Source organism: Physeter macrocephalus, chromosome 1, assembly GCF_002837175.3.
Source record: "Physeter macrocephalus isolate SW-GA chromosome 1, ASM283717v5, whole genome shotgun sequence".
Classification (NCBI taxonomy): domain Eukaryota; kingdom Metazoa; phylum Chordata; class Mammalia; order Artiodactyla; family Physeteridae; genus Physeter; species Physeter macrocephalus.
Genome location: NC_041214.2, coordinates 31,820,956 through 31,848,109, shown reverse-complemented (window position 1 = coordinate 31,848,109; position 27,154 = coordinate 31,820,956). Strand labels below are relative to the sequence as shown.

At 41.3% G+C, this 27,154-nt stretch overlaps 2 protein-coding genes across 5 annotated transcripts in view; one reads left to right on the top strand and one right to left on the bottom strand.

Annotated features, from left to right (window-relative positions):
- PCCB (propionyl-CoA carboxylase subunit beta) overlaps nt 1-10,578 on the top strand; it is an 85,651-nt gene extending 75,073 nt beyond the window's left edge. The window contains exons 11-15 of the mRNA XM_007102547.4: nt 7,053-7,160; nt 7,404-7,504; nt 7,931-8,029; nt 8,861-8,960; nt 10,000-10,578. Coding sequence (XP_007102609.1) covers nt 7,053-7,160; nt 7,404-7,504; nt 7,931-8,029; nt 8,861-8,960; nt 10,000-10,121 — 530 coding nt within the window. The 3' untranslated portion in view covers nt 10,122-10,578. The remainder of the gene's footprint in view (nt 1-7,052; nt 7,161-7,403; nt 7,505-7,930; nt 8,030-8,860; nt 8,961-9,999) is intronic.
- Nucleotides 10,579-13,951: 3,373 nt separating this feature from the next.
- The window catches only part of STAG1 (STAG1 cohesin complex component), a 459,692-nt gene continuing 446,489 nt past the window's right edge, over nt 13,952-27,154 (bottom strand). For 2 of the 4 annotated variants that reach the window (XM_024131796.3, XM_055088101.1), the window contains exons 29-34: nt 25,069-25,274; nt 20,685-20,859; nt 18,400-18,510; nt 17,738-17,852; nt 16,175-16,255; nt 13,955-16,087 (exon numbers count right to left, since the gene is read on the bottom strand). In XM_024131796.3, the coding sequence (XP_023987564.1) occupies nt 16,064-16,087; nt 16,175-16,255; nt 17,738-17,852; nt 18,400-18,510; nt 20,685-20,859; nt 25,069-25,274 (712 nt within the window). In that variant the 3' untranslated portion in view covers nt 13,955-16,063. Of the gene's footprint in view, nt 16,088-16,174; nt 16,256-17,737; nt 17,853-18,399; nt 18,511-20,684; nt 20,860-25,068; nt 25,275-27,154 lie in introns of all 4 variants that reach the window. The other 2 variants (XM_024131797.3, XM_028489469.2) reach the window with 2 other exon arrangements.

Here is a 27,154-nt window from a genome sequence, read left to right as displayed (position 1 = left end):
ATAAAATATAGTTATTAAAATAAAAAATTATTATTAAGAAGAAAAATTTCTATTAGAAAAACAAAAAACGGGTCGGTCTAACCCTAGGACAAATGGTGGAAACAAAGCTATACAGACAAAATCTCACACAGCAGCACACACGTACACACTCACAAAAAGAAAAAAGGGGAAAATAATAGTATATCTTGCTCCCAAAGTCCACCTCCTCAACTTGGGATATTTCGCTGTCTATTCAGGTTTTCCACAGATGCAGGGCACTTCAAGTTGATTGTGGAGCTTGCGGTACGTGGGCCTCTCACTGCTGTGGCCTCTCCTGTTGTGGAGCACAGGCTCCGGATGTGCAGGCTCAGTGGCCATGGCTCACGGGCCCAGCCGCTCTGCGGCATGTGGCATCCTCCTGGACCAGGGCACAAACCCATGTATGCCGCATCGGCAGGCGGACTCTCAACCACTGCGCCACCAGGGAAACCCTGCTGAGAGTTTTTATCATGAGTAGGTGTTGGATTTTGTGAATGTTTTTCTGCATCTATTTATATGTTCGTGTGATTTTTTTCTTTAGCCTGTTGATGTAATGGAGTACATGAATTGTTTTTCAAATGTTGAATCAGCCTTGCATACCTGGGATAAATCCCACTTGGAAGTGGTGTATAATTATTTTTGTATGTTACTGGGTTAGATTTGTTAAATGTTTTGTTGAGAATTATTGCATTTATGTTTGTGAGAGACACTGGTCTGTAGTTTTCTTGTGATGTTTTTGCCTGGTTTGGGTATTAGGGTGATGATGGCCTCATAGAATGAGTTAGGAAGTATTCCCTCTGATTCTATCTTCTAGAAGAGATTGTAGAGAATTGGTGTAATTTCATTTTTAGAGGTTTTGTAGAATTCACCAGTGAACCTTTGTGGGCTTCATTTTTTTTGTTTTGTTTGGTTTTTTTTTGGCCATGCCACGTAGCTTGCAGGATCTTAGTTTCCCAACCAGGGACTGAACCCAGGCCCTGTCAGTGACAGTGTGGAGTCCTAACCACTGGACCACCAGGGAATTCCCTGCATTTGTTTTTTAAATCATGTAAGAAATAAAAAGTGGTGTTACAAACCAAAAATACAATAATACTGGCTTTTTTATATTTCCCCATGTACTTATCTTTACTGGAGATCTTTACTTCTTCATACAGTTCTGTGATACCATCTACTACCCTTTTATTTCAACATGATGGGCTCCCTTTACCATTTCTTGTAGGGCAGGCCTAGTGGTAACGAACTCCTCAGCTTTTGTTTATCTAGAAATGTCTTTATTTGTCCCTCATTTTTGAAGGACAGTTTGCCAAGTATAGAGTTGTTGGTTGAGTTTTATTCTTTCAGCATCTTGTTTTTTAATTTTTAATTGAAGTGTAGTTGCTGTATAATATATGTTACAGGTGTACAATATAATGATTCAGAATTTTTAAAGGTTATACTCTATTTATAGTTATTATAAAATATTGGCTATATTCCCCATGTTATACATATATCTTTGTATCTTATTTTATGCCTAGTAGTTTGTGTCCTTTACTCCCCTACCCCTATATTGCCCCTCCCCCCCTTATTGCTCCTCCCTGGTAACCTGTAGTTTGTTCTCTATATCTGTGAGTCCACTTCTTTTTTGTTATATACACTAGTTTGTTGTATTTTAAAAATTCCATATATAAGTAATACCATACAGTATTTGTCTTTCTCTAACTTACAGTAAGTCCCCTACATACAAATCTTCAAGTTGTGAACTTTCAAAGACGCGAACGTGTGTTCGCCTGTCTAATCACATAAGTTAGTTCACGTGCCTGGCGTACATTGTCACGTGCGTGCATCCTCTACAAGTGATTGTGCTTTTGTGTACTTTACAGTACGGTATAGAGTACAGTAGTACAGTATCTTTATTTCAAGCCCAGGATGTCCGGAAGTAAGTGTAAAAGCAACGGTGATTCAGTGGGTACTGCTAAGAAGTGCCAAGCGATAATGGTGGAAAGAAAAATGAAAATAATTGAGAGAGTGGAGCAAGGCAAAAAGATGGTAGACATCACTCATTCTTATAACATGAATTGTTCAACTGTCGGCACAATTCTAAAGAACAAGGAGAAGATCATGGAACATGAAGTCTGCTATGCTGATGACGTCAACAGTACTATTGAAGAAGCGTGGAAAAGTGATGGAGGAGATGAGAAACTTCTCAGTGTGTGGATGCAGGATCAGCACCAGTGTCAAGTCCTGTTCAGCTTAATGCTGATTCAAGAGAAAGCTAAAAGGCTTTATGAAGACTTGACGAAGAAACACGGCGAAGAATCAGAGGGTGCATCTTTTAATGCCAGCCATGGCTGGTTTCATTGCTTCAAGACTAGAGCCAACCTTCACAATATGGTAGCTTCCCAGGAATTTTCTGAAATGCTTTGAGAAATTATTGATGAAGGCATGTATTCACCCAAGCAGGTTTTTAATGTGGATGAGACAGGACTGTACTGGAAGAGGATGCCAGACCGAAGTTACATCAGTAAGGAGGAAAAGTTGATGCCAGCCTATAAGGCAGCAAAGGATAAGCTAACTCTGTTGTTTGGTGGCAATGCTTCCAGTGATATAAAGCTGAAGTCTCTCTTAGTTTATCATTCAGAGAACCCAAGAGCCCTTAAAAACATAGCCAAGGGCTCTCTTCCTGTTGTGTGGAAGAGTAACCCCAAAGCCTGGTTACACAGGCCATTTTCCAGGACTGGTTTTTCCACCACTTTATCCCGGATGTGGAGAAATATTGCTTGGAGAAGGATGTCCCATTCAACATTCTTTTGCTGCTCGACAATGCTCTGGGCCATCCCCCATTCATGGACAACTTTCATTCCAATGTCCTGTAGTGCATCTGCCACCAAATACTACGTCGCTCATCCAACCTATGGACCAGGGGTTATAGCGACTTTCAAGAAGTATTATTTACGTCACACTTTTCATCAGGCAGTAAAGACGAGTGACGAATCAGGAAAAAACTTGCAACAATTTTGGAAGGACTATAACATCTACAAGGCCATAAAAATCATTGACTTTGCTTGGCATGAGGTTACGGCCAGCACTGTGAATGGGGTTTGGAAGAACGTTTGCCCGCAGTTTGTTCACAATTTTCATGGATTTGAGAAGGTGGATGAGGAGTCCAAAGAGGTCTTCAGCAACTTAGTGATCCTCAGCGAGAAGCTGGAGCTAGATCTGCAAGAGGACGACTTCATTGGACTCCTTGCTGTGCAACATGGGAGCTTACTGATAAAGACCTGATGGAATTGGAGGCCCAGAGAAACAATGAAGAGAGACAAGAAGAAGAACAAGTAACTGAAGAACCTAAGAGATTCACTATGCTGGAAATAGCAAGGGGATTTTCTTCATTTGAGAAGGCACTGTTAGTTTTTGAGGCACAGGACCCGAATGTAGAATGGTACACGAAGGTTGCAGCAGCCGTACAGAATGCAATCCAGTGCTACTGTGTCATCTATCACGAGAAAAAAAGAGCTACTACCCAGACATCACTGGATCATTTTTTCAAAAGGGTAGATGGAATTGAATCCAGCAAGGAACTAGAATCTGTGCCATCAACGTCAGACGTGAGTGAAATTGCAGCTTGCCTTCCATCTCCTGTTGCTGACAGTCCTTCAGCTCTACCATCTCCCACCTCCTTTCCCTCCTCCAGTCAGCAACTCTTCTTGCCTGTTCACTTGATGCCAGTCCCGTATGCCAGCTGTTATACTGTGCTACTTTTCAAGGTACTGTACCATAAGATTAAAGATGTACTGTACTTTTCAAGGTGCTTTTCAAGGTACTGTACCGTAAGATTAAAGATGTTTTCTTTAGTTTTTGTTTGTTTTTTATGTATTATGTGTGTGAAAAGTATTATAAACCTATTACCACAATTACTATATAGCTGATAGTGTTAGTTGAGTACCTAGGCTAACTTTTCTGGACTTAACGAACAAATTGGACTTATGACCACACTTGAACGGAACTCGTTTGTATGTAGGGGACTTACGGTATTTCAATTAGCATAATGCCTTCCAAGTCCATCCATATTGCTGCAAGCAGCAAAATTTTGTCCTTTTTATGTCTGAGTAGTATTCCATTGTATATATACACCACATCTTCTGTATCCATTTATCTGTTGATGGACACTTAGGTTGCTTACATACCTTGGCAATTATAAATAATGCTGCTATGAACATTGGGGTGCATGTATTTTTTCAAATTAGTGTTTTTGGGTGTTTTGGATATATTCCTATGAGTGGAATTACTGTGGCAGAAGAACTGAATAGACATTTTTCCAAAGAGGAAACGCATATAACCAATAGGCACATGAAAAGATGTTCAACCTTGCTAATCATCAGGGAAATGCAAATCAGAACCACAATGAGATATCACGTCACACCTGTCAGAATGGCTATCATCAAAAAGAACACAAATAACAAATGTTGGCAAGGATGTGGAGAAAAGGGAACCCTGTACACAGTTGGTGGGAATGTAGATTGGTGCAGCCACTATGCAAAACGGTATGGAGGTTTCTCATAAAACTAAAAATAGAACTACCATAAAAATAGAACTTTTAGCACTTTAAATATGTATCCCATTCGGTAATCTTATTGAAGATTCTTTGTGTATGATGAGTCACTTCTCTCTTGCTACTTTCAAGATTCTGTCTTTGTCTTTTAATAATTTGACTATGGGCCTCCCTGGTGGCGCAGTGGTTGCGCGTCCGCCTGCCGATGCACGGGAACCGGGTTCGCGCCCCGGTCTGGGAGGATCCCACATGCCGCGGAGCGGCTGGGCCCGTGGGCCATGGCCGCTGAGCCTGCGCGTCCGGAGCCTGTGCTCCGCAACGGGAGAGGCCACAACAGAGGAAGGCCCGCATACCACAAAAAAAAATAATAATAATAATTTGACTATAATGTGTCTCAGTATGGGTGTGTATGACTTTTAACCTACTTAGAGTTTCTTGAATTTGTAGCTTCACGTCTTGTGCCAAAATTGAGAAGTTTTTGGACATTATTTCTTCAAATAATCTCTCTGCCCCTTTCTCTCTCTCTCTTCCTTCTGGTACTGCCATGCGGTATATATGTCAGTTCACTTGATGATATTCCATAGGTCCCTTAGTCTCTATTCACTTCATTTTTTCTTTTCTTTCTGCTCCTCAGACTGGATTATTTAAGTTTTCTTCAAGTTTCCTTATCCTTCTTGTCTACTCAGGTCTGTTGTTGAACTCCTGTAGTGAACTTTTCATTTCAGTTATTGTACTTTTCAGCCATAGAATTTGTTTGTTCCTTTTTATAATTTCTCTTTATTGATATTCGCATTTTGTTCATACTTTTTTTTTCCTGATTTTTTTTAGTTCTTCATGTTTTCCTTTACCTCCTTGAGCATATTTAAGACAGTTGATTTAAAATCTTTGTTTAGTAAGTTTATTGTCTGGGCTTCTGTGGGATGGATTCTTTTAATTTATTTTGCTCATTTGAATGGCTGTACTTTCCTGTTTCTTTGTATGCTTTGCTATTTTTTGTTGGAAACTGAACATTTGAATATTATAATGCGGTAACTCTGGAAATCATATATTCTCCCCTTTTTCCAGAGTTTGTTGTTTTTTTGATTGTTGAACGCTGTAGTAGTCCATTTATCTAGTGACTTTTCCCAGCTGTTTTTGCAGAGGCTATAGTCCTTGTTGTTTTCCTTAGCTTGTGTCCAGCTATTGTTTTAACAGAGATTACCTTGAACACCAGGTGCCAAAACAGACAAATAAGAAAACATCTCTCCTAGTCTTTGCAAATTGGCTCTGTACTGAGGCTGTCCTTCAACACGTAGCCAGACTTAAACTGAGTTTAGGTATCAGCCCAAGGTTAAAGCCTAAGGTCTTCTCAGGTCTTTTGTAATGTTATGTTTTCATTTTAATTCATCTCAAGGTATTTTCTTTAAAAATTTTTTTTTTTTTTTTTTTTTTTGTCATACGTGGGCCTCTCACTGTTGTGGCCTCTCCCGCTGCGGAGCACAGGCTCCGGACGCACAGGCTCAGCGGCCATGGCTCATGGGCCTAGCCGCTCCGTGGCATGTGGGATCTTCCCGGACCGGGGGCACGAACCCGTGTCCCCTGCATCGGCAGGCGGACTCTCAACCACTGCGCCACCAGGGAAGCCTTTACTGCTAGTTTTTAATTATGAATGTTGGATTTTCTCAGATGTTTATATCTATTGAAGTGGCCATATGTTTTTTCTCCTTTAATAATTTCATTGCTTTTCACACATTAAATCAAGTCCGAATTCCTGGGTATAACTGCACTTGGTCATGACGCATCAGTGTTTTTATCTAATGCTGGATTTGATTTGGTAATATCTTAGGACTGTTTGTATCTATGTTCATGAGGGATTTTGGTCTGCATTTTCTTGTAATGTCCTTTTCTTGTTTTGGTATCGGGGCAATGCTGGCTTCATAAAATACTTTGCAAAGTGTGGTAGGAGAGGGTTTACTAGTAACTGAGCTCTCATTCTGTGCCCTTTCACAGATACCATCTCCTGTAATCCTTATAGCTGTGGTAGGAGGGGGATAACACCCCTGCCTTTCAGGTGGCGAATCTCAGGCTCAGAAAGTGAAGTAATTAACCTGACACATGGCTATAGCTGGTGAAGCCAGAATCTGATTCCAGGGTACAGGGACTCTGTAAGACCAGCCCCTGAATGTCACCTCCCACGACTGGCTGCAGGGGCGAGGCAGGCTGTGCGTCAGGTGGCAGCAAGCAGCCCTTCAGTTTATGAGGCTGAGACTGGCTGCCTGCCCTGGACTTTGCTGCCAGACCCTCAGGGGAGGCGCCACTCCTTGGCCCTCTGGCCAGTGCCAGGTGGGTTCTCCTGTCTTCCCAGTTTTTCCTGGAGTGTGAGGATCCCCTTAGCCATTTTCTGAGGAAGTAACTTTGGTGCCTCCTTAGTAACCAGCTCTGAATGGTTGCTGAGGGCACATTCCCAGTGTGGGTGGGACTGGGAATTGCCCAGAAGGTCAGCCTGGATGATCTGTCTTTTTTCTAGGATGTTTGGACATTAATTCATCAGTGAAAGGGGCTCGTTTTGTCCGATTCTGTGACGCGTTCAATATTCCACTCATCACGTTTGTGGATGTCCCTGGCTTTCTCCCTGGTGAGTCACTGACAGAGGTGGGGGCCCGGAGAGGCGGTTTTGCCCAGCGAGGCACCCACTTTATTTGGAGATCTTCTTGCAAAATTCCCTCAGGATTTGTGACGTCTCCATATTCTGGGTGTCTGGATGGTGCGGCTGTGTGAGGGGTGGCCCTTTGGGGAGGGGGAAGACCTCCCAGCTGAGAGCAGAGGCCGACCTCCTGAGGATTCTGGGGGTATCTAGTAACTCTTCCTCATGACCCAGGCACCGCGCAGGAGTACGGGGGCATCATCCGGCACGGCGCCAAGCTTCTCTACGCGTTTGCCGAGGCAACTGTGCCCAAAGTGACAGTCATCACCAGGAAGGTGAGGAACTCACGCTGGAGGCTGTGAGCTCACTCACTCCCACGGCAGGGCCGTGGCTGGAAGTCTGGGGGAGAGGTTCGGCAGTGCTGGAGGGAGACTACGCCTCGCTCCCCTTAAAAAGTTCTGAAGGACAGCACAGCGTGGACAGCCCTGCAGACACGCCCTGCAGAGGTGTCCCTGGTCATCTGGGAACTGAAAGCAGCAGTGGGAAAAAGCAGCCGGGAAAGACCGTGACCATGAACTGTGAAAGACCTGTGGGCTGTGCCCTTGTGTTCCGGCTCCCTGGCCTCACAGACACTGGGCCTTTAGCAGCCCAGGAGGGCTCTTCTTGCTTTTTGTCCTCATTCTGCTTGGCTTCCTGGGGTGTTGCAGGGATGTGACATGGGTGACTCAGGCACTAACATTCAGCATTTGGGTCTGTTCTAGGCCTATGGTGGCGCTTACGATGTCATGAGCTCCAAGCACCTTTGTGGTGACACCAACTACGCCTGGCCCACAGCAGAGATTGCAGTCATGGGAGCAAAGGTGAGGCCCTCTGGCTTTCCCTTCTGCGTCTGGGAAATGTTGGAGAGGGGCCAGGTCTCCAGGGGGTTGGGGTCTAGACCCTGGCAAGCTTGCCTCCTACCCTCTTACTTCAGGCGTGTGCTGCCATCTCCGTGCCCGGGTGGGAGGAGCCTAGAGTGGGTTTTGAGACGTCAGTAAAGGGGAGAGGGTTGAGTCAGCTGGACTGGCCTTTGGAGGACTAGACATTTCCCCCAGCCCCAAGCTGCTGACTTAGGGCAGGTGCTTCCTGTTGCTGAGCCTGCTCCCCACTCCTTTCCTGCTTCAAAACAGCTGTTGCAGTTGAACCAGGTAATTCCCGTGCCCCTGCCTCTCCAAGCTGACTTTCAAGGGTTCTGATGTGAAGGCTCATCTTTCAGTCTTCATTTTTCTACATTTGCATTTCAGCCTTTCCACCTCTGGCCATTGAATTGTGTGCCCAGGGCTCAGAATCATGAAAAAGGAAAACAGCACTCTGCTTCCCTCAATGAGGGAACTGTGGATTTAACGGTGGAAACTGGGCCAAATATCTTGGCCTCAGAGAAGGATAAATGCAGTTGGAGAGAGCAGGACAGAATCTGGGGAGGCAAACACCTGGCTTAGCCTGGGCTGCTCATCATTAGGGCCACAGCTGAGCATCCATCACAGCCCCTGGAGTCACGGAGGTCAACTCCAGGCACCTGGAGCTGGCCCTTGTCTCTGGTACACTTTGATTTACCAGGACACTGGCAACCATGCCCATGATGATGAGCTGAGGGAGGCCTGCCCAGGTCTCCAGGGGCCTCCAGTGGCGTTCACTAACTCCTCTTGTGACAGGGCGCGGTGGAGATCATCTTCAAAGGGCACGAGAATGTGGAGGCTGCGCAGGCAGAGTACATCGAGAAGTTTGCCAACCCTTTTCCTGCAGCCGTGAGAGGTAGGGCCTGTGGTGGGGAGGGCAGCTCTGTTCGTTTCTTGGGTCACTTGCTTCTTATTTTACTCCAGAAAGTCTGCCTTTGTCCTTCCAGTTTAATCTGGAGACCAGTGAGGGCTGGCTTTTCCCTGAGCAGTCATCACTTAAGGACACTGCTTTGTCACCAGAATCAAAACAACATTGCTGAAATGGCTGAATCTCTTAGTGTTGTTCCAGTCACCCTAGTGCTGTGAAAAATCTACCTAAAACAAAGTGACTTAAAACCACCACCTTTTGTTTTGTTTTGTTTTGTTTTGTTTTGTTTTCCCTCATAGTTCTGAGGGTTAGCAGTTTGGTCTGGGCTGAGCTGGGTGGCTCTTCTGCTGGCTGGGCCTGGGATCAGGCATGCAGCTGTGTCATCTGGCGGTCTGACTGGGGCTAGTCTACGATGGCCTCACTCACATGGCTGGTGCTGGCTGTCAGGTAGACTCTCTCTCCACGTGGTTTCTTATTCTTAGGGAGGCTAGTCCACACTGCTTTACATGGTGTCCTGAGGGCAAGAGGGAGAGCAGGGAAGCTGCAAGTTTCCTTGAGGCCTAGGTTTGGAAGTTGCAGTGTTACTTTTGCCACATTCTGTTGGCCAAGGCAAGTTACAAGGCCAGGTGAAGAAATACAATCCACTTCCTGATGGGAGGAGTGGCATAGTAAATTGCCGAGGGGGTTATGTACAGGATGGGAGGAATTGTTGTAGTGATTAAAAAAAAATAAAAGTGCACTTTCTTAATTGGATTCCCTGTTGAATTCATCGTGGTGGGGAGGGGGTCACATTTTCCTTTTCTTGCCGAGTGTTCCTAGGCCAGAGGTTTGGGACCTGCCAGAGGAACAGGGGGCTCCTGGGATCAGGGGAAGGTTCACAGGACCCAGCTCCTCTTGTGTCAGGTTGGGCCCTGCTCACACTGTTGGCCGCAGAAGATAGTGCCCTGGCTGAGCACCGTGTGGGTGTTGGATGGGTGGCAGCATCTGGGGCTGCAGATGATCTGCTTCCTTTTCTGTGCTTCCCCAGGGTTTGTGGATGACATCATCCAGCCTTCCTCTACACGTGCCCGAATCTGCTGTGACCTGGATGTCTTGGCCAGCAAGAAGGTACAGCGCCCATGGAGGAAACATGCAAATATTCCATTGTAAATGTACCAAGGGTAATGAGTACCTGGCCATTTGCACCCATCCCTGCCTTTTGCAGTCATGAAACCTGGGAATATAAATACCAATAATAACTTGGCTAAGTTTATTAAATTCTAGAAAGATTTCATTTGTGCCTTCCTATAAAATTTTTATTAAAAATCCTAAGTTTTTGAGCATAAATCTTTTTTGTGGTAAAAATCTGAAAAATCAAGAAAACACTATAGTATTATCACTTAGAGCTGACCCTTATTTGACACCTCTGTGTATTGTTTTCCTTTCTTTTCCCAAGAATTAATTTTTTTCTCTAAAGGTGAGATAATAAGCTTTTAGGGTGAAGTACTTGTCTGCTTAGGCTTTTAGTTTTCTTACTTTTAAATAATATAACAGTTAAATGATATGTCCTATCCTTTCAATTCCTTCAGGAATTGTTGAGGATTAAAGGAGATGTTTGTAATTGTGTGTGTGTGTCTGTCTGTCTACCAGAATAGATGCTCAGTAAGGCATATACCCTATATTAATTTCTTACGCTGTATTAACTTCTTTCCAGAAACGTGTTCTCACATTTTAAAAAACTTATTTTGGAAAATTTCTAACCTGTGGAAACGTTGCAAGAGTTGTATACCCTTCACCTAGATTACCCAGTTCTTAATATTTTCTACATTTGCTTCATCTTTTATATAAATATATAATTACTATTTTTACTGACCTATTTGAGAGTAAGTTGCAGAATCATGACCCTTTGTCCCCCCAAATGTCAATGCTTATTTCATATGAAACAAGGCTCATTGTCTTACATAGTCTTTAATGACACTGACATTTTTGAAGCATGTTCGCCAATTATTTTGTAGAATGTCCCTCAGTTTGGGTTTGTCTGATTGTTTACAGACATTTAGATCCAGGTCGGAGTAATACACAAGAGTGTTCTTTCCTTGTATTACATTAGGAAACACGTTAGGTTTTTCCATTATTGATGAAATTGAGTCCGATTGGCATTCTTTAAACCTGTCAGCACACTTTCGTCCACTACTTTTTAGTATCCATTATGATTCTTGCCTCAATCAGCTGTTCTATGTTGGTGGTAAAATACTGTATTTCTAACCCTATCATTATATCCACAAGGAAGGAAGAAAGAGCTTTCTCTTAAGTTTTTAGTATCAATGTAGATGCATAAATTATTTTTTCATTTTTAAACATTTTTTCCTGAAATAATATATTTTTCTTACTAAGCTATCACCCTATCAAATTTTCTAACGCACATTATACTAGTTTATTGAGAATCATATATTATTATTCATAACTGAAATCTGGGCATAGTACATAGTAGGTGTTTCATAAATGTTTTAGTGAATGAATATATTCAATCATTCAATCAAGAAAAAATAGAGACTCATGGGTTCTTTAAAAATTTATTGTTACTCATTTTGATGCTCAGAATTTCCTGATACGGCCAGAGGGGCGCTCTTTCAAGCTGGTTCCTCAGTCCTTTTGATATGTCACAATAATTTTTTGTGCACTTCCTTATTTTTTGACACAGGGTAATGTACCAGGTTCATCTTATATTTTCCTCGCCCAGCTCCGGATTCAGTGATTTCTCTAAGAGCCCTGGTTTTAGTAGATGAAATTTAGAAGCAAATTTGTGGCCTGAAACATATTTTTGTCTTCCTAACTAGGTGGTTAGTTCCTAGGGGGCAGAGATGTTTGGCCAGTGGCTCCTTGTACTTCTCTTTGGCACCAGCAGTAAGACTGTAAGCCATTGGAGCTGGGAAAGGAGTGGTGGCAGACTCCTGGTCTTTTAGAGGCCTCCTGGCTAAGGAAGAACCATACTAGTTGGTTAGCATGTGGCTCAATAGCTTAAAGTTGCCTGGCCAATTCAATTTCTGGGGTCTGCCAAGCTAGGATTTGGCCCATCTGAAAACCAAGTTGGTGGCGGAGACACGGAGCTGCAAGATCTTGGAAGCTCTGTCAAGTAGACCAGCCTCTGTGTACTGCAGAGCAGCAGTCAGTTTTCTCATCAGCTGCTCTTAGGAATGCCTTTCCCAACTGTGGTCTCGTCTTAAAGGGACAGAGAAAAATGCTGAATCTTGTAACCAGAGAGGACTTGGGTGTACTGAGTGGAGCGCTGGCAAATATATGTTTAGACCGAAAGCAGATAATACAGCGAGTTGTGGTGGAGGTAGGAGGCTCTGTGTGTCCTGCTGTAACTGTCCCTGCCCTAAGTATGTAAACTGATTTGTCCTGAACCACACAGCTAATGAGTGGTGAAGCTGGGATTTGAACCCAGGCAGTACTGTCTGAATCCCAAAGGGTTGGAGTGAGAAAGGTGGTGGTCTGCTCCACTTGGGATTGTATCAACCCAAAGAGCTACTAAATTTGGAAAACTTTCCTACCTTATGCATGATGGCATCTTTTTGAGTTGCTGGAATAACGGGAGCACGCATATCCACGAGCAGCCTTCCTGTGCTTCTGTTTGTGTAAAGTCTTCCAGCTTCTCTTCTGACCATGTCTTGGTCTCCCCAGCCCAATTCCCTGCTTCTGGATGCACTGATGCTTTTTGCTGGCACTTGAGATGTGGTTTGCCCAGAGTCAGAGAAGCCTGTGAAGGACACTCACCCAGTACACTGACTTAACACCCTTGATGGAGTTGTTGAATCAACCCAGACTCCACCTGTTTGACAGATGTGAACTTTAAGTCCTTCTGGTTTCAAAGGATTTCTGGAGAGCTGTGGCTTTATTATATATATTTTAGTGAAACTACAGGTCCTCATGCTCTTGCTTCCCTGTCAGCATGGGATCTCCACCGTTCCAAGCAGAAGCTGTGGCTACTCAGTGGGTGGAGCCTCAGTCTGGGGCCTGTGTGGAATCCAGCCCAGCACATCTGGGCAGATGTGGCAGCCTTAGTAGGTAGGTACTGACCATATCCCTACTGTCCTAGTGATGAGAAATGCCTCATTTATGTGTCCTTGGGAGCAGAAAGCTATCCTTCAAGACGTGATGCCCAGTGTAGACCCCTACAGAGCAAGGCACTCAGGAGGGCATGGATGGAACCTTACCTGAGTTTGGTCTGATATGTGGAGCCTGAGCAGGCACTAAGCCTTTGTTTCCCATGAAGACACTGCTCCTTGTTTGATATTCTTTTCTGAGAGCAGGGCCAACAGAGAGTCACAGTCAAGTCACATCTGGGAGGTTTGCAAGCTTGTCCGAAGGTAGAGTCACACATGGGCAAAGCCCTGGTCTAATCTCATAAGCACATAACCTTCAAGATGAGCTGCTACAGAGATCCGTCCTCATCACCTTCCCTCCTGGGCTGCCTGGAGAGCTCACCTGCCGATTTATCCCCTGCATTCCTGCCTCTTCTGCACAGCCATCTTAGGCCATCTAATGAACACAGCCCAAAGAACACGGTCAGGCCCATAAAGTATAGGATACAGTTGTTTTGTTCAGAGGAACACCTGGCAGCAATGTCAAGAGAAACTCTCACTTCAGCAGCCATGTAGAACACAAGTGATCTTTACAGGGCACTGCTAGGGGGAAGCCGTGCAGAAGTGCTGGGTCTGGATCTCAGGTGGCGGAAGGACCCAGGCTTCAGACCAGTTGATAATCCCTGAATACCTCCTCCAAACTGCAGCCCACGAGAGGCTTCCTCTTGAATCACAGACCACTTGGCCTAGCTAGTCTCTCACTCTCTCCAAGGAAATACAAAGAATGAAAGAAAACTGATGAGCTAATCCTAAGATTCTGCTTGCTTAAAAAAGTAAAGCCTCATTGATACAGGAATTTTGCCATCATTTAACAAGTGATCTGAAAGAGCAAACTCTCAGTTTTTGGTAAAAAAGGAAAGCTGCATCATTCTTTCGACAGGACAAGAAGTCACCTCTTTAAAGCTTTACCTAGTAGGAACAATAGAATGACTACCACAAGCCTGATTTTGAATAGTTTATTAAAGGAAAGGTGAAGCATCAGTTTCAAATTGTACAAAAGGAAAAAAACCTCATATTGCAAATGTACAATTTACAGAATTACTAGCAAAACCAATCAAGGAGACACTGAAAATACAAAAATTCGATTGACTTCAAACTGAACTGGAAACCCATTGGAGTTGATGTTATGCCTTTTCTGTTTCACGGTAGTCCACAGTTCTAAGTCAGCATGTGTTTTGTTTTCCACGTGAAACTGTCAAGCCAAGGATCAATCTGTGCAGGTGCCAGGGCACTTCCCAGCCTGCTCCCTGGCCAGAACCACAGGCGGGCAGGGCAAGCGTGGTGGACAGTCCAGTCATCCCCGCCCCTTCACTTCCAGTGAAACCCACATTTCTGGAGGAAAGTGAGACCCCAGCCCCAACTAGAGCCCAGGAATTGCTCAATTAGCAGATGATAAAACATTTTTGGTGACCAAGTTTTTTTCAGAACTATACAAATGTTGAGAAAAGTTTGTTTTGTCTGTTTACTAAAAGGATGAATAAAATAATCCATTTTGCTTTCCCACATAGTCGTCACTGGGTGCACAGATTTTTTTTTTTTAATGCTTTTGTTTTTTGGTAAAAAGGGAAAGCCTCATCACTCTGTTGCAGCTACTTTACTTTAAAAACCAGCCCAGAAACAGCTGTGGATGGATTAGTTTGGAAGTTCTGAGGCTTACTTTAAAAATCAGAAAGGAAGAAAGTGGGCTTTTTAAAATAACAGTAGCAGCAAGTCATAAAAGTCTAAGCAGAATGTAACTCTAAACCATTAAAGGCTGTCCTGAAGATTCGTAATTTCTTTCCCCCAAAGAATTATCCTTAATATGCACATTTAACACTGAAATGTTGCTGTATTTCAAGGTAAGCTTAAGAACTTCACCCTCTAAGCACAGACTTCTATGCAGCACATACTTCTATAATCGGTAAACTTAATTCACAAAATTAGTGCATTAAGGGTATTAAGTGCATGGGAAGTAGACACGGTTATGTTACACTTAAAATTACGTTTGAATGGCGAAGGAGTTCTTCATGATTATCTTTTTAAGAAAATGGAAGTCCATGTAACTTGAATTTGGCAGGGCATGAAATAAGAAGTGGTAAAAACAGCAAACTGATAACTTGAGAACCATTTTTGTTTTACTGAGAATACTTTATTTGCTGGTAGAAGTTGCTAAAAATGCACAGAACAAATATCAATAGAAAATGTACTGTATTTGAATCTCCCTAATCTATATAAAATGAATGGTGTACAGCATCTGTTGGAAAAACGGCTGCTTGGACATGTCTTATTTTATGCCCCCTTATAAATAAAAATAAACCTTTTTATTCAAGAGTATATAAAATCGGGGAATTCATAGCCATGTCCACAGAGGGTGTATGGTTTTTGGCAGAGATGCACTGTCAGAGTTTCATCTTAGCTTGTCAGTATTCTGCTCCTCCATATTTCTGTATTCCACAAGGTCCAACCAAATTCAGTGAGCTCCAAAACACTCTTCGGCAATTAGGATGAGCTGCTTTACTCATAGGTTTAATAAAAATGGTTAGCTTTTAAAACATAAAAAGGCAAAATGTTAAAACGGTTTTTAAATTGTACAACAGGAAAATAAAGTTAAAAATATTTTTTTTTTTACTCAATGCTGAGTTTTCATAAAACAGGTGTATTACAGTGTTTATCTTGACAGCTGTTTTAAAAATTTAAAATTTCTTCCTCCCTCCAGAAAAACACACACATCTGTATTGGGATAAGTCCAATAATAGGACACAAATGATTTTTCAGGTCAGTCTTTCTGAGGTGACATTCACCAACATTCTCTTGGGTAATTTACATGCTCCTCTTCTGTCACTGCAAAAAGGGATTGACCTCAATCATTTGATTAAAAAACAAATCAGATCACATCAAAAGTGTTTTTTTCCCCATACAAGCTATCACAGTATATAGGCCTCTAGCTCTAAATAATAGAGTTCCAGATTTGTAAATTTTCTTCAGACTTCAGAACATAGGCATTCCAAATCCCTAGAAAAAGTGAAACACAATTATTAAATTCATGCATAAACAAGACCCAGAAACCATAATAAAGAACAGTAATAATTTAACATTTACTGAATCGTCTTCTATGATAGCTGCAGAATCAAAGAAATCTGGCCTCAGCTCAGCTCTCTCTCGCCGATTTCTTGATGGGGGCTGGAAAGAGAAGCCAGATACTTAATTTCTTCCTGAGATACATTAAGACAGTGAACTGTGATAATCAGCTAATATTTCTAATATAGTATCATAAATATAAAGAACTGTTAAGGGTCAGTTTGAAAGGAAGAGAATCTGGCTTTTACAGGAGCATACATTGAAGAAAAATCTAACAGTATTTGGCTTTTAATTATCACTTAGATAAAAAAAGGCTTTCAAATTACAATGAATGTGTAAATGCATATAAATAATTTTTGGGCCTATAAACAACATACCTCTCAATCATGGAATAATTATAAGACTGATCAAACACTAGGTGACAAAACTTCACTAAATTCCCCAAAGCAGGTAGATGGAGAGCTACTGATGGGTGGGTTGAGGGAGGTTACAGATTGGATATGGTCTCATTTACATTTCTTACCAAACCTTTTCATTATGGAAAATTCAGAACATACAAAGCAGAATGCTATGGAGTAAATTATGTCCCCCCAAATTAATATGTTGAACTCCTAACCCCCAGACCACAGAATGTGACCATATTTGGAGACAGGGCATTTAAAGAGGTAAGTAAAAGGAGATCGTATGGGTGGGTTCTAATCCAATGTGATCCATGTTCTTATAAGAAGAGGAGACATGCACAGAGGAAAGATCATGTGAAGACAAAGGGAGAAGATGGCCATCTACAAGTCAAGGAGAGAGGCCTCAGAATGAAATCAATCTTGCTGACACCTTGCTCTCTGACGTCTAGCCTCCAGAACTGTGAGAAAATACATTTCTGATGAAGCCACCCAGTCAATGGTATTTGTTATGGCAGTCTAGCAAATTAATACATAGAGAAAGCAGTATGAACTCCCATACACCCACCACCCAGCTTAAACAATTTTCAAACATTTGGCCAATCTTGTTCCATTGAATTCCTGTTTTTTTCTTCTCCATGTCATTTCACCTATGACTATTTCAGTATGTATCTCTTAACAGATGGAAACTTTCAAAAAACATAACCAACATGTATTACTATTTCTGACAAAGAAAATTTCTTAATACCACCTACACTTAGTCCATATTCAGATTTCCTTATTTTAAACATGTCTGTTCACATTGAACAAATAAGGTCCATATTCTGCATTTGGTTGCTATGTTGGAGTGCAGTGTACATAGACTCCAATTTAAAGTACAAGAGGCCAGATGAACATGCTATACTGAAAGATCTAGTGTAAGCTGTTTTTCATGAAGGTAATAAGAAGGAGCCAGTTCCTGTTATTGCCAGAATTGAAAATCTGACTGCTTTGAAAACAGGCTTGAAAAACATAAGCTCATCCAAATGCCCACAAGTGCTACAAGCGCTACACGGGCCCTGCCCACTGTTGGTCAATGTTACCTCCTCCTCTTCTTCCTCTCACAGGGTTCTCAAAACAAGAGCATCATCGTACACCAACACCTTCACATATTTTAACAGAAGAAAAATGTATTGAACTTCCTTACCAGGTCAATAACCATAGTATCTTCAAATTCTTCATTCATATCTTCTAGCTGACTCCGGGATGACATCATTACATCTTCAAAGATGGGCTCAGCATCTTCCTCCATTAGACCCCGACTGATACAGAAAAAGCACAGTCAGAAAGCTGTTCAGACTGATAGAACCTGGAGTTCTGGCTCTTACACTGGGTCTTCTAACCAGTGAAAGCACACCTTCCAGTTACAACCAGTAGACTGCACAAATTATGATACTGAACTCTAAGGTAATTAAGAATCATTCATTTGGTTAACTCAAGATTTCATCTCAACTCATCAGAAGGAAGTATAATTTAAATGCAATAACAATACTACTAGCTAGCTATGTGTCAATTCCCACAGAACTCTAAGTGATTGGTGCCATTATTATCCCAAATTTACAAATGAGGAACCAGAGGCACAGAGGTTTTAGAGCTTATCCAAGGCCACACGGCTGGCAAGTGGCACACTAGGGTTTAAATGCTGAAAGCCTCAAGCACCCATGTCCTCCATTCCTATCCTACACTGCATAGCATATCCTGAATTACGATTTTAACTCCTAAGACCAAACATCAGAGAAACCCAAGTTGTTACACAAAATGACCATCACACAGTGATCATGTTCTTGTGACACTTGATGTAACACTTACACGGCATGCCTTACTCCAGTTCTCACTTTCATGTAGTTCATTCCTGTTCTGTCCTTCCGATTTAAGTCTTCTAATTTCGGCTGGCCTAACCAAGAGATCTGCATCTGAGGACTAAGAGAGGGTACTATTATTCATTTTGTGGCAGCAGATGAGGAATTTAGGTAATCAGTCCCATACTAAAAAGGCCATAGTTGGTTGGCCTAATCCCCATGTAAGGGAAGTTAGAGGGATTTATTCCAGGGTCAAGGTTGAGATCATTATCAAAGGACCTGTCTTTGCAGAAATGGCAGTAAACTGGAGATCCCTAAGTCTCCAAGAGAAGCTGGCTGTGGAGGCTACTTGTTAGGTGTGAAGGCAATCAGAATATGTCACCCCAAAATATGCTTGAGATAAAAATTGTTTTGAGCTGAAGGCAATTAAGTAGTAAAACAGAAAAAGTTCCCCCTTTTCTGCCTAAAGGCAGGAAATAAATTCTCTTTTTACTGGAGACAGACTCTTATCAGCCCAGAGATGGCAGCAGAGGAATGTGCAAACAAACCCTGTTAAACTAATGCTTATCTTCCTAGTTAAGATGAAGACTACTCAGCCCTAGGTGGACTACCCCAGTCCAAACTTGTCTTGTCATTTCTTCACAATTCATTGTTTCTTTGTCTAAAAGGCTTAAAAGCTTCCTTCCGGTCACTTCTTTAGGTCTTCATTCTCTTGTGAAGGCTCCCATGTACATGTAAAAATTTAATAAAATTTGTATGCTTTTCTCCTGTTAATCTTTGTCAGTTAAATCTTTAGACCCAGCCAGGGGCCCTAAGAAGGTTGAGGAAAACTTTTTCCTCCCCCACAGGTGCTTAAATTTCTCCAAATCCCTGCTAAACAAGAGCGCTTCTCACACTTCTGTATCCAGCTGCTGCCCTACTTACAAGTGTTCCTAGCTGCACACTCAGTCCCTGAAGGGACAGGAATGATGCTGGCTTCGTGGCTCAGAGCTCTCCAGAGTTGAACAAGGGAGGGTAGATCACATTTTTTCTCAGTCCTTCTGAGGAAGTTTGGAGTCAGGTACATGCTGAGCCAAATCTTCACCTGTACTCTATCCTTACTGGTACATGGACACTTGCATAAAATCAACATGACTCTTGGGAATTTTATAGAATGGAAACTTGAACGATTTTTGGTAGCTAAAATCTGCCACATAAAGTTCTCTCGAAGCAGCTATCTATATCATGTTAGGCTACCACCTTGATTCAACCTATAAATCTATAGCAGCAAAAAGATGACAGACCACACCCAGGAGGGACTGACATGGTAAGGTCAGGGAAGCAAGTCTCCAATAAGGAGGATACCCCCCCTCCCCCAGTAGGAAAATGGAGTGGGAGTGCTGGTCATAAGGCAAACTACCCTCTAAGATGGCCCAGTTATGCAGTGGCTGACAAAGATGATCCTTTCACCTTTGAAGAAGGCAGACCCTCAGAGCAAAGATTCCTTATGAAAACCCAGGATCTGAATTCTTCTAACACTGCCCCTTTCTATTTTCAACCTGCTAAATTTGTTGAGTTCTAGTGAGAATTCTCTCTTACCCATCAGAGTAATTCACAGCATTACTCTAATATGAACAGAAACACAAGTGAGGAGCTTAGAGACTTTCAAAGTTGAATGAAAAATAACAAAGAAAAAGTTAAGGTTTTCAAAGCAAAAGTCATGCCATCACCCTGCCTTTTCCAAGATTTTCAGAGCCGTGGTACTAGAAAACAGTTTAATCGCTACTGCGGTAAAAGGTAAGAGAGCTTGATTCTCCTACAGAAAGGACCACTATTCTCAGAATTTATCACTGCTTTAACAATTCTTAGTCTATGAACAGTTCAAGTTTAAAATATAAACTTAACCAAGACAAAGTACTATTAATTAAATGGCTGATAAAAGTAATAGTCTATTTGGTGTTCAGACTAGGAACAACCTTAGCAGAGACTCTTCTAGGCTCTCTTGCCAAGGAAGTAAACCTGCATGTGTTCTTGGCAAATCTCAGAAGAAACAGACCTGCCCAATGAATCTGCAAACTCCAAATGAAATCAGCACTTAGTAAGACACCATGCATTTATAGGTCTCTGGACTTTGAGGAACTGAGATCCACAAGTGTTTGCAGACTTATTATACATCTCCTAATATAAGTTATTTAAACTCTATTTGTGGTTTTGTTTTCTCATTAACTGAGAAAACAATATGCTCGAATGAAATAATTTTTCTTACTTTAACAGTTGCAGGTTTTATGCCAAGAAAACAATTTTTTTACTACTTACTTGTGTAAAAAGTCAGGTTCAGAACCATGTTCAGACTCAGGCTCCTGAATCTGCTCTCCCATGGGCCGGCTATTCTCTCGCAGTACAGTGGAAGTGAGCTGTGGTGCTGGCAGGGGGCCAGGAGTCTGTATCATGGTGTCAGTCCTGTTCAGCCACGTATTATCCAGACTTTCATCTGTAAAATTCCAGTTAATGAGTGTCACAGAATGTCCTGGGTGGAATGAACTCTGATAGAAGTTATAGCATAGATTTAAAGAGCATGGCTCTGGAGTAGACTGCCTAGGTTTGAATTCCAGTTACACCACTCACTTGTGTGACTTTGTATAAGCTATTAAATTTCCAAAATTCAGTCTGCTCATATACAAAAGGGGATATCGGTAACTGACCTCATTGAGTTGTAAGGCTTAAATAAGGTAATGTATGTAAACATCAAATGTTAGCTACCCTACATTACCATCTCTTCCAAGTCCCTCCATCCCTATAGAAGGGGAAGAATGTGGCCAGCCAGAGAGACCCCTCTAACCTTCCTCTTGCTCAAGCAATAAAAGGCCTATTTACTGGGTCTTCGAGGGGCCCCAGGCAGCAGCACTTAAAATCTGGCTGGCCTTTACTGAGAAATCAGCAAATCCTGTTACACAATTAGGCACTGGTCACCAGAGAAGTAACTATTTGGCCAGGTTATACTTGCGGGGCTGGATTGAGGGACTCACTGATTTCATGCCTTTAACTTCTACCTCTTTAGGGAAGTCTTCTCTGATCACCCCACTCAGCCCCCACTTACCATTCTTTTTTAGCTTCTAGAGGAAACAAAATCATTCTTGCTCACTTAGGGCTTAATTATACACTGTCCTGCATTGGCAGGTGATCTGTTGTGTGTATATGTTATCTCTGTAATTAGATTTAAGTTTCTTCAAGAGACGAGGAACTATTTTTTCCTTCTTCTAAAGATCAATTTATAAAGATTTGAACAGATTAAATTACTATTTATAGCATTATTTGCATATCTAAATCCTGATAAAATATTACATAATTATAAAGTTCTACCTACAAAATTCTAAATTACAGTTGACCTTTGAACAATACTGTTTGAACAGCATGGGTCCACTTAAACGCAGATTTTTAAAAATAAGTATGTACTCCAGTACTACACGATCCACAGTTGGCTGAATCCACGGATGCGGAACCAAGTACATGGACTGTAAAGTTAGATACGGATTTTCAACTCCGTAGGTGGATGGTGCCCCTAATGCTCCCCCTCACCCCACTGTTCTAGGTCAACTGCATTTTCTTGATGTGGGAAGACTTAAAAAATAGTATTACTGCTATTTGTTTCCTTCTGAAGAATTTTAATCACAAAATGTAGTATGAATCCCATTGTTTTTCCTCCCCCAATAAGTCTCAGAGACATGTGCATGTGAGGCTCCTCCTTTGCTATCAAGCATTCTCTCTCTCCCAGTGTATTCTCCGGTTTCTAAATTTTGTCAGACGCATGTATGTTCCGGATAGGCTTTTCTGTTCCTGGAAATACCTACCTATTGTCAGGTTAAGGTCATCCCACTGATCTGAAGCTCACTACTGAATCTCTTCAGCAAAGATATGTTACATCTTCTTTTATTCATACCACTTTTCATTCAACATTTAATTCAAAACTTTTATTCTCTGCTGTGCTTAAATTTTTTTTTTTTTTTTTTTTTTTTTGCGGTACGCAGGCCTCTCACTGTTGTGGCCTCTCCCATTGCGGAGCACAGGCTCCAAACGGGCAGGCTTAGCAGCCATGGCTCACGGGCCTAGCCACTCCGCGGCATGTGGGATCTTCCCAGACCGGGGCACGAACCCATGTCCCCTGCATCGGCAGGCGAACTCTCAACCACTGCGCCACCAGGGAAGCCCCTGCACTTAAAATTTTATGATCACAGGAATGGTTTCATTTAGGTTCTTAACCTGGTAAACCATCTATCTTTCAGCTTTCTACTACATGTCATCTTTTCCAGAAAAATTTTCCCTGATTCATTATGAGTTTGGTCGCTCCCTGTATGTTTCCAGAGAACCTTTTTGGCCCATCAGAGCACTCACCATGCTGAACTGAAATTGCCTGCTTCTCTGTCTCCCTTTCTTCACTGGGAATTAATACCCAATCTCCAGCATCTAGTACAGTTCTTAGGAAGGTGCTTGGTAAAGACTTACTGAATAAAAGAGTAACTTCAGAAGGAACTCACTCTTCTTGAAGAGATCCTCCTAACCCTCAAGATTCCTCAATGAAAACACTTCTTGCAAAGCTCTCTCATCTTCATTCCAAACAGATGAAACTCTGTTGCTTAAGGATTCTGGACATGTAACTTACATTAGTTATTTCGTAAATTTGAAACTGATATGGAGCAAGTTTTCTTTTTTGCAATTTAATGATTACCAAATTACGTTATCTGGTCCATATATGCTTCTCTGTCCTGAGGACGATAATACTAACTGCTCCATTAATGTATAGATAAATGGTTATCTAAATTCGCTAAGCCTTTGGTTTCTTCTGTGTAAAACCTGGATAAAACTGTTGAACTCAATTGATTTATAAAACATCTATACAGCATTTATTATGTGCCAGGGACTGACCTAAGTGCTTTACAAATATTAGTCAAATAAATGATTAAGTGATGTAATGCACATAAAACACATTCTTGGTATAGCAAGGATTTGATGAACGCTGGCTAAGATGACCATTACATTTAAGAAAAGCTGTGAGCAGAAAAAAAATACAGATAGAGGAATAGATGTATAAAAAGGCTGCTCTAGAAGACATTTCCAAAAGGAAATGACTGAGCATCATTCTTTAGAGAACAGTTCAGGATCCTATACTGTAAAGACAGGGTTTTGTATTTTCATTTTCTGGACCAAAAAGATTTTAAGCCCCAAAGCTGAAACTTGAAAGGTAATCTTAAACTTTACCATCAAGTCTGTAAATATTTTCAAATCTTTTATTCTCTTCTAAATATACATTCAGCCTAATCTACTGACTGATGCAAGAAAAGAGGCATTACTATATGATGACAAAATTCTGACAACAGCAGCTAACATTTATCAAATGCTGCCTATGTGCCAAGCACTGTGCTAAGTAATCACTGTGTGTGTGCTAAGTTTTTTTTGGGGAAGTATCTAATTTAATATTCACAATAGCTAACAGGATAGATACTCAGATCATCCTTCATCTGATCAGTGACTGAGGCTTAGAGAGGTTCAGTAACATGCTCAAAGGTTACACAGCTGAAAAACGAGAAAGCCAGGTCTGAATTCTAGAACTCTGAATTTAGAGTTTGTGCTCTTCATCAATAGTTAATACTGCCTCCCCAATGATGAAAGAAACATTAGACTTAAATTCTAATTAATTTTGCTACAGATTTCAGCAAAGTCTTTGATGAGTCACTATTTTTTAGGCAGCAGAGGTAAACAGACGTTTGTGAAAAGGGGCAACAGAGCATGACTCAGATCACTGTCCTTTCTTGCTTTGGAGAGATTTTATTAGGAGAAGCATGGAGATGGAGCAAGATTATTTGAGGAGATAAGCATTTTTACTTTGAGTTTTCTTAGTTTAAGACTAATGCTTTGTTTTAATAAAGCAATCGTTAGTCTTTTGGGATATAGGAATATCTATTATTGATCGCATTTTCATGACAGTTCAACTCCCTGTTCCCCATAGCCTATGAGGGTTAAAAAACCAGATCTGGGGCTTCCCTGGTGGCGCAGTGGTTGAGAGTCCGCCTGCCGATGCAGGGGCCCCGGTCCGGGAAGATCCCACATGCCGCGGAGCGGCTGGGCCCGTGAGCCATGGCTGCTAAGCCTGCCCGTCTGGAGCCTGTGCTCCGCAACAGGAGAGGCCACAACAGTGAGAGGCCCGCGTACCGCAAAAACAAAAAAAAAAAAACAAAAAAAACACACCAGATCTGGCCATCACTAATTTAATATACAAAAATAAATTATCCAACCAAGTGGTGGAAATGGAAAGTTGTTCTGGTATATTCATTGTGCTGCAGAGTTCCATCCTTAACTTACCAAAATCTCTCCTATATTAGGATGCATATTGATAGAATAACATGATGACTGTCTTATTTAAAATTTTAATATATTAGAGATCGATGGTAAGGAGATCAGTTTTATAAACCTTCATGTCTCCTCTTTTTCTCTGTGCTCAATGCTTTTTCAAGCTCTTTTTCTTGACCCGCTCTTGTCCCACTTTGTCTGTTACAACCTTTGTGGCTGAACCTCTCAGTGTATATGAAACATACAAGGAAATAATGTGCTTAACAGTATTATCTTGCTTCAATGGATTATTTACCACTTTATTTACTTTGATACTATCAGGCACACTATTTGCCTCATAGTATAAAGGCACACTTACCTTCTACTCGTTTTTTGTGAAGTGGAGGTCGTCCTTTCTTATTCCTTACTGAGGAGGTTTTGCTGCTGCTACTTCCACTGTTCACGGACATTCTATCATCTTCACCTCCAGTGACTAACGAATTTCTATAGGAGATGAGTGGAAGCCATACATCCTCCCTCCTTTCCATCATCTGTTCCGTTAGGAATTTTTCTAGGTATGAGTGACTAGAAACACAAAAGAAGCAGTCATTTTTATGGAAGCAGTTTATGCATCACTTATTTAATTTTTTTTCATAACCTGAGGCTCTCTCTCTCTCTGAAGGTTCTGAAGAATCCTTAAGGACACACATTAAACTATTAACAGTGGTTACCTTTAGAAAGAGAGGGATTGAGAATTTAAGGTTTTGCTTCACAAATTCCTGGAATACTTTTAAACAAGCAAATGTATTACTAAGGGTGTATGTGTATTTCTTCCTTTACTCCTTTCTTTGTTTTTAAATACGTGTTAAAAAAAAAATCAGAAGTCTGGCTCAAAAAGATTGAATTTTCTTTTAAAGTGTTCAAACCAGGGCGGGATTTCTAGAATGGTGGTGTGAGGAGCTTGGCATACCCTCTCCCCAGCAAAACAACCTTTTTGGTGTTGGTTGTTGGTAGTGGGGGAGGCTATGCACGTGTAGAGGCAGGGGGGGTCTATGGGATGGCAACTCTCTGTACCTTCTCCTCATGTTTGCTATGAACCTAAAACTGCTCTAAAAAATTAAAGTTAAAATAAATAACATAAATAAATTAAATCACATGTTTTCCTGTTAGCCTGGAAGACTGTACATGGCCCAAGACTGCCCTTCTCAGGAGCAATCAGAGAGGGACCTTCTAAGCTGCCAGTCCCCTGGCTGACCATGGGGCAAAGTAAACACCCTGAACTGTAATAGCAGCTTTCAAAAGCCACACCCACATCCAACAGTAAAAATCTAACTTGCTAAGGAGGTTTAAGCACAACCTTTGATTAATAAAGGGCTGACACAGGCTAAATAATAAAAAACAAGGGAAAAAAAAGATCTGAGTAGGGACAGCAGAGGCTGCATACTGCAAGAGAACAGACCTCACAGAGTTTGTTACTCCAAATAAATGACCAAGCAACCAACAACATCTGTCTCTAGGAGGATAAAGAATGAATATCAAGAGTAGCTAAATTATTATTTTACAATGTATCACATATGCAATATATTATCTAAAATGGTCAGTTTGCAACAAAAAATTATGAGACAAAGAAACAGGGAAATGTAATCCATATGTAGGAAAAAAAACCCCAAGCAATAGAAACTTGGCCCACAACTGCAAAGCAATTATTATACATATGTTCAAAGAACTAAAGAAAACCATGTCTAAAGAATTAAAAGTATAATAACACTATCTCTCATTAAATAGAGAACATGAATAAGAAGATAGAAATATAAAAAAAAAGAATCAAATGGAAATTCTGCAGTACAACAATGGAAATTAAAAAGTCACTAAAGGTGCTCAACAGATCTGAGCTGGCAGAAGAGAAATCAGTAATCTTGAACACGTATCCATAGAGATTATGTAATCTGAAGAGCAGAGAGAAAAAAAAAATGAAGAAAAATGAACAGTGCCTGAGAGAAATGTGGGATTCATTAAGTACACTGACATGTATAATGGGAGTACCAGGAGAAGAAATGTGTAGAAATAAATTTGAAGAAATATGGCTAATCACTTCCAAATTTGATGAAAAACACGAATCTACACATTTTCAAAGCTCAACAAAGTTCAAGCAGGATAGATGCAAAGAGATCTAAAACCAGATGTATCACAGTGAAAATGTTGAATGCCAAAGATTAAAAAAACCTTGAAAAGTATCAATAGTAAGACAAAAGTAACTCATTACACACAAGGGAACTCCCAATAAGTTTAAAAGCTGACTTCTCATCAGATACAGTAAAGGCCAGAAGGCAGCAGGATAACATAGTCAATGAGCTGAAAGTAAAACGCTATCAACCCAAAATCTTTTATCTAGAAAACTATATTTCAAAGCTAAAGATGAAATAAAAACACTCTCAGATGAACAAAAGCTTAGAGAATTTGTTGCT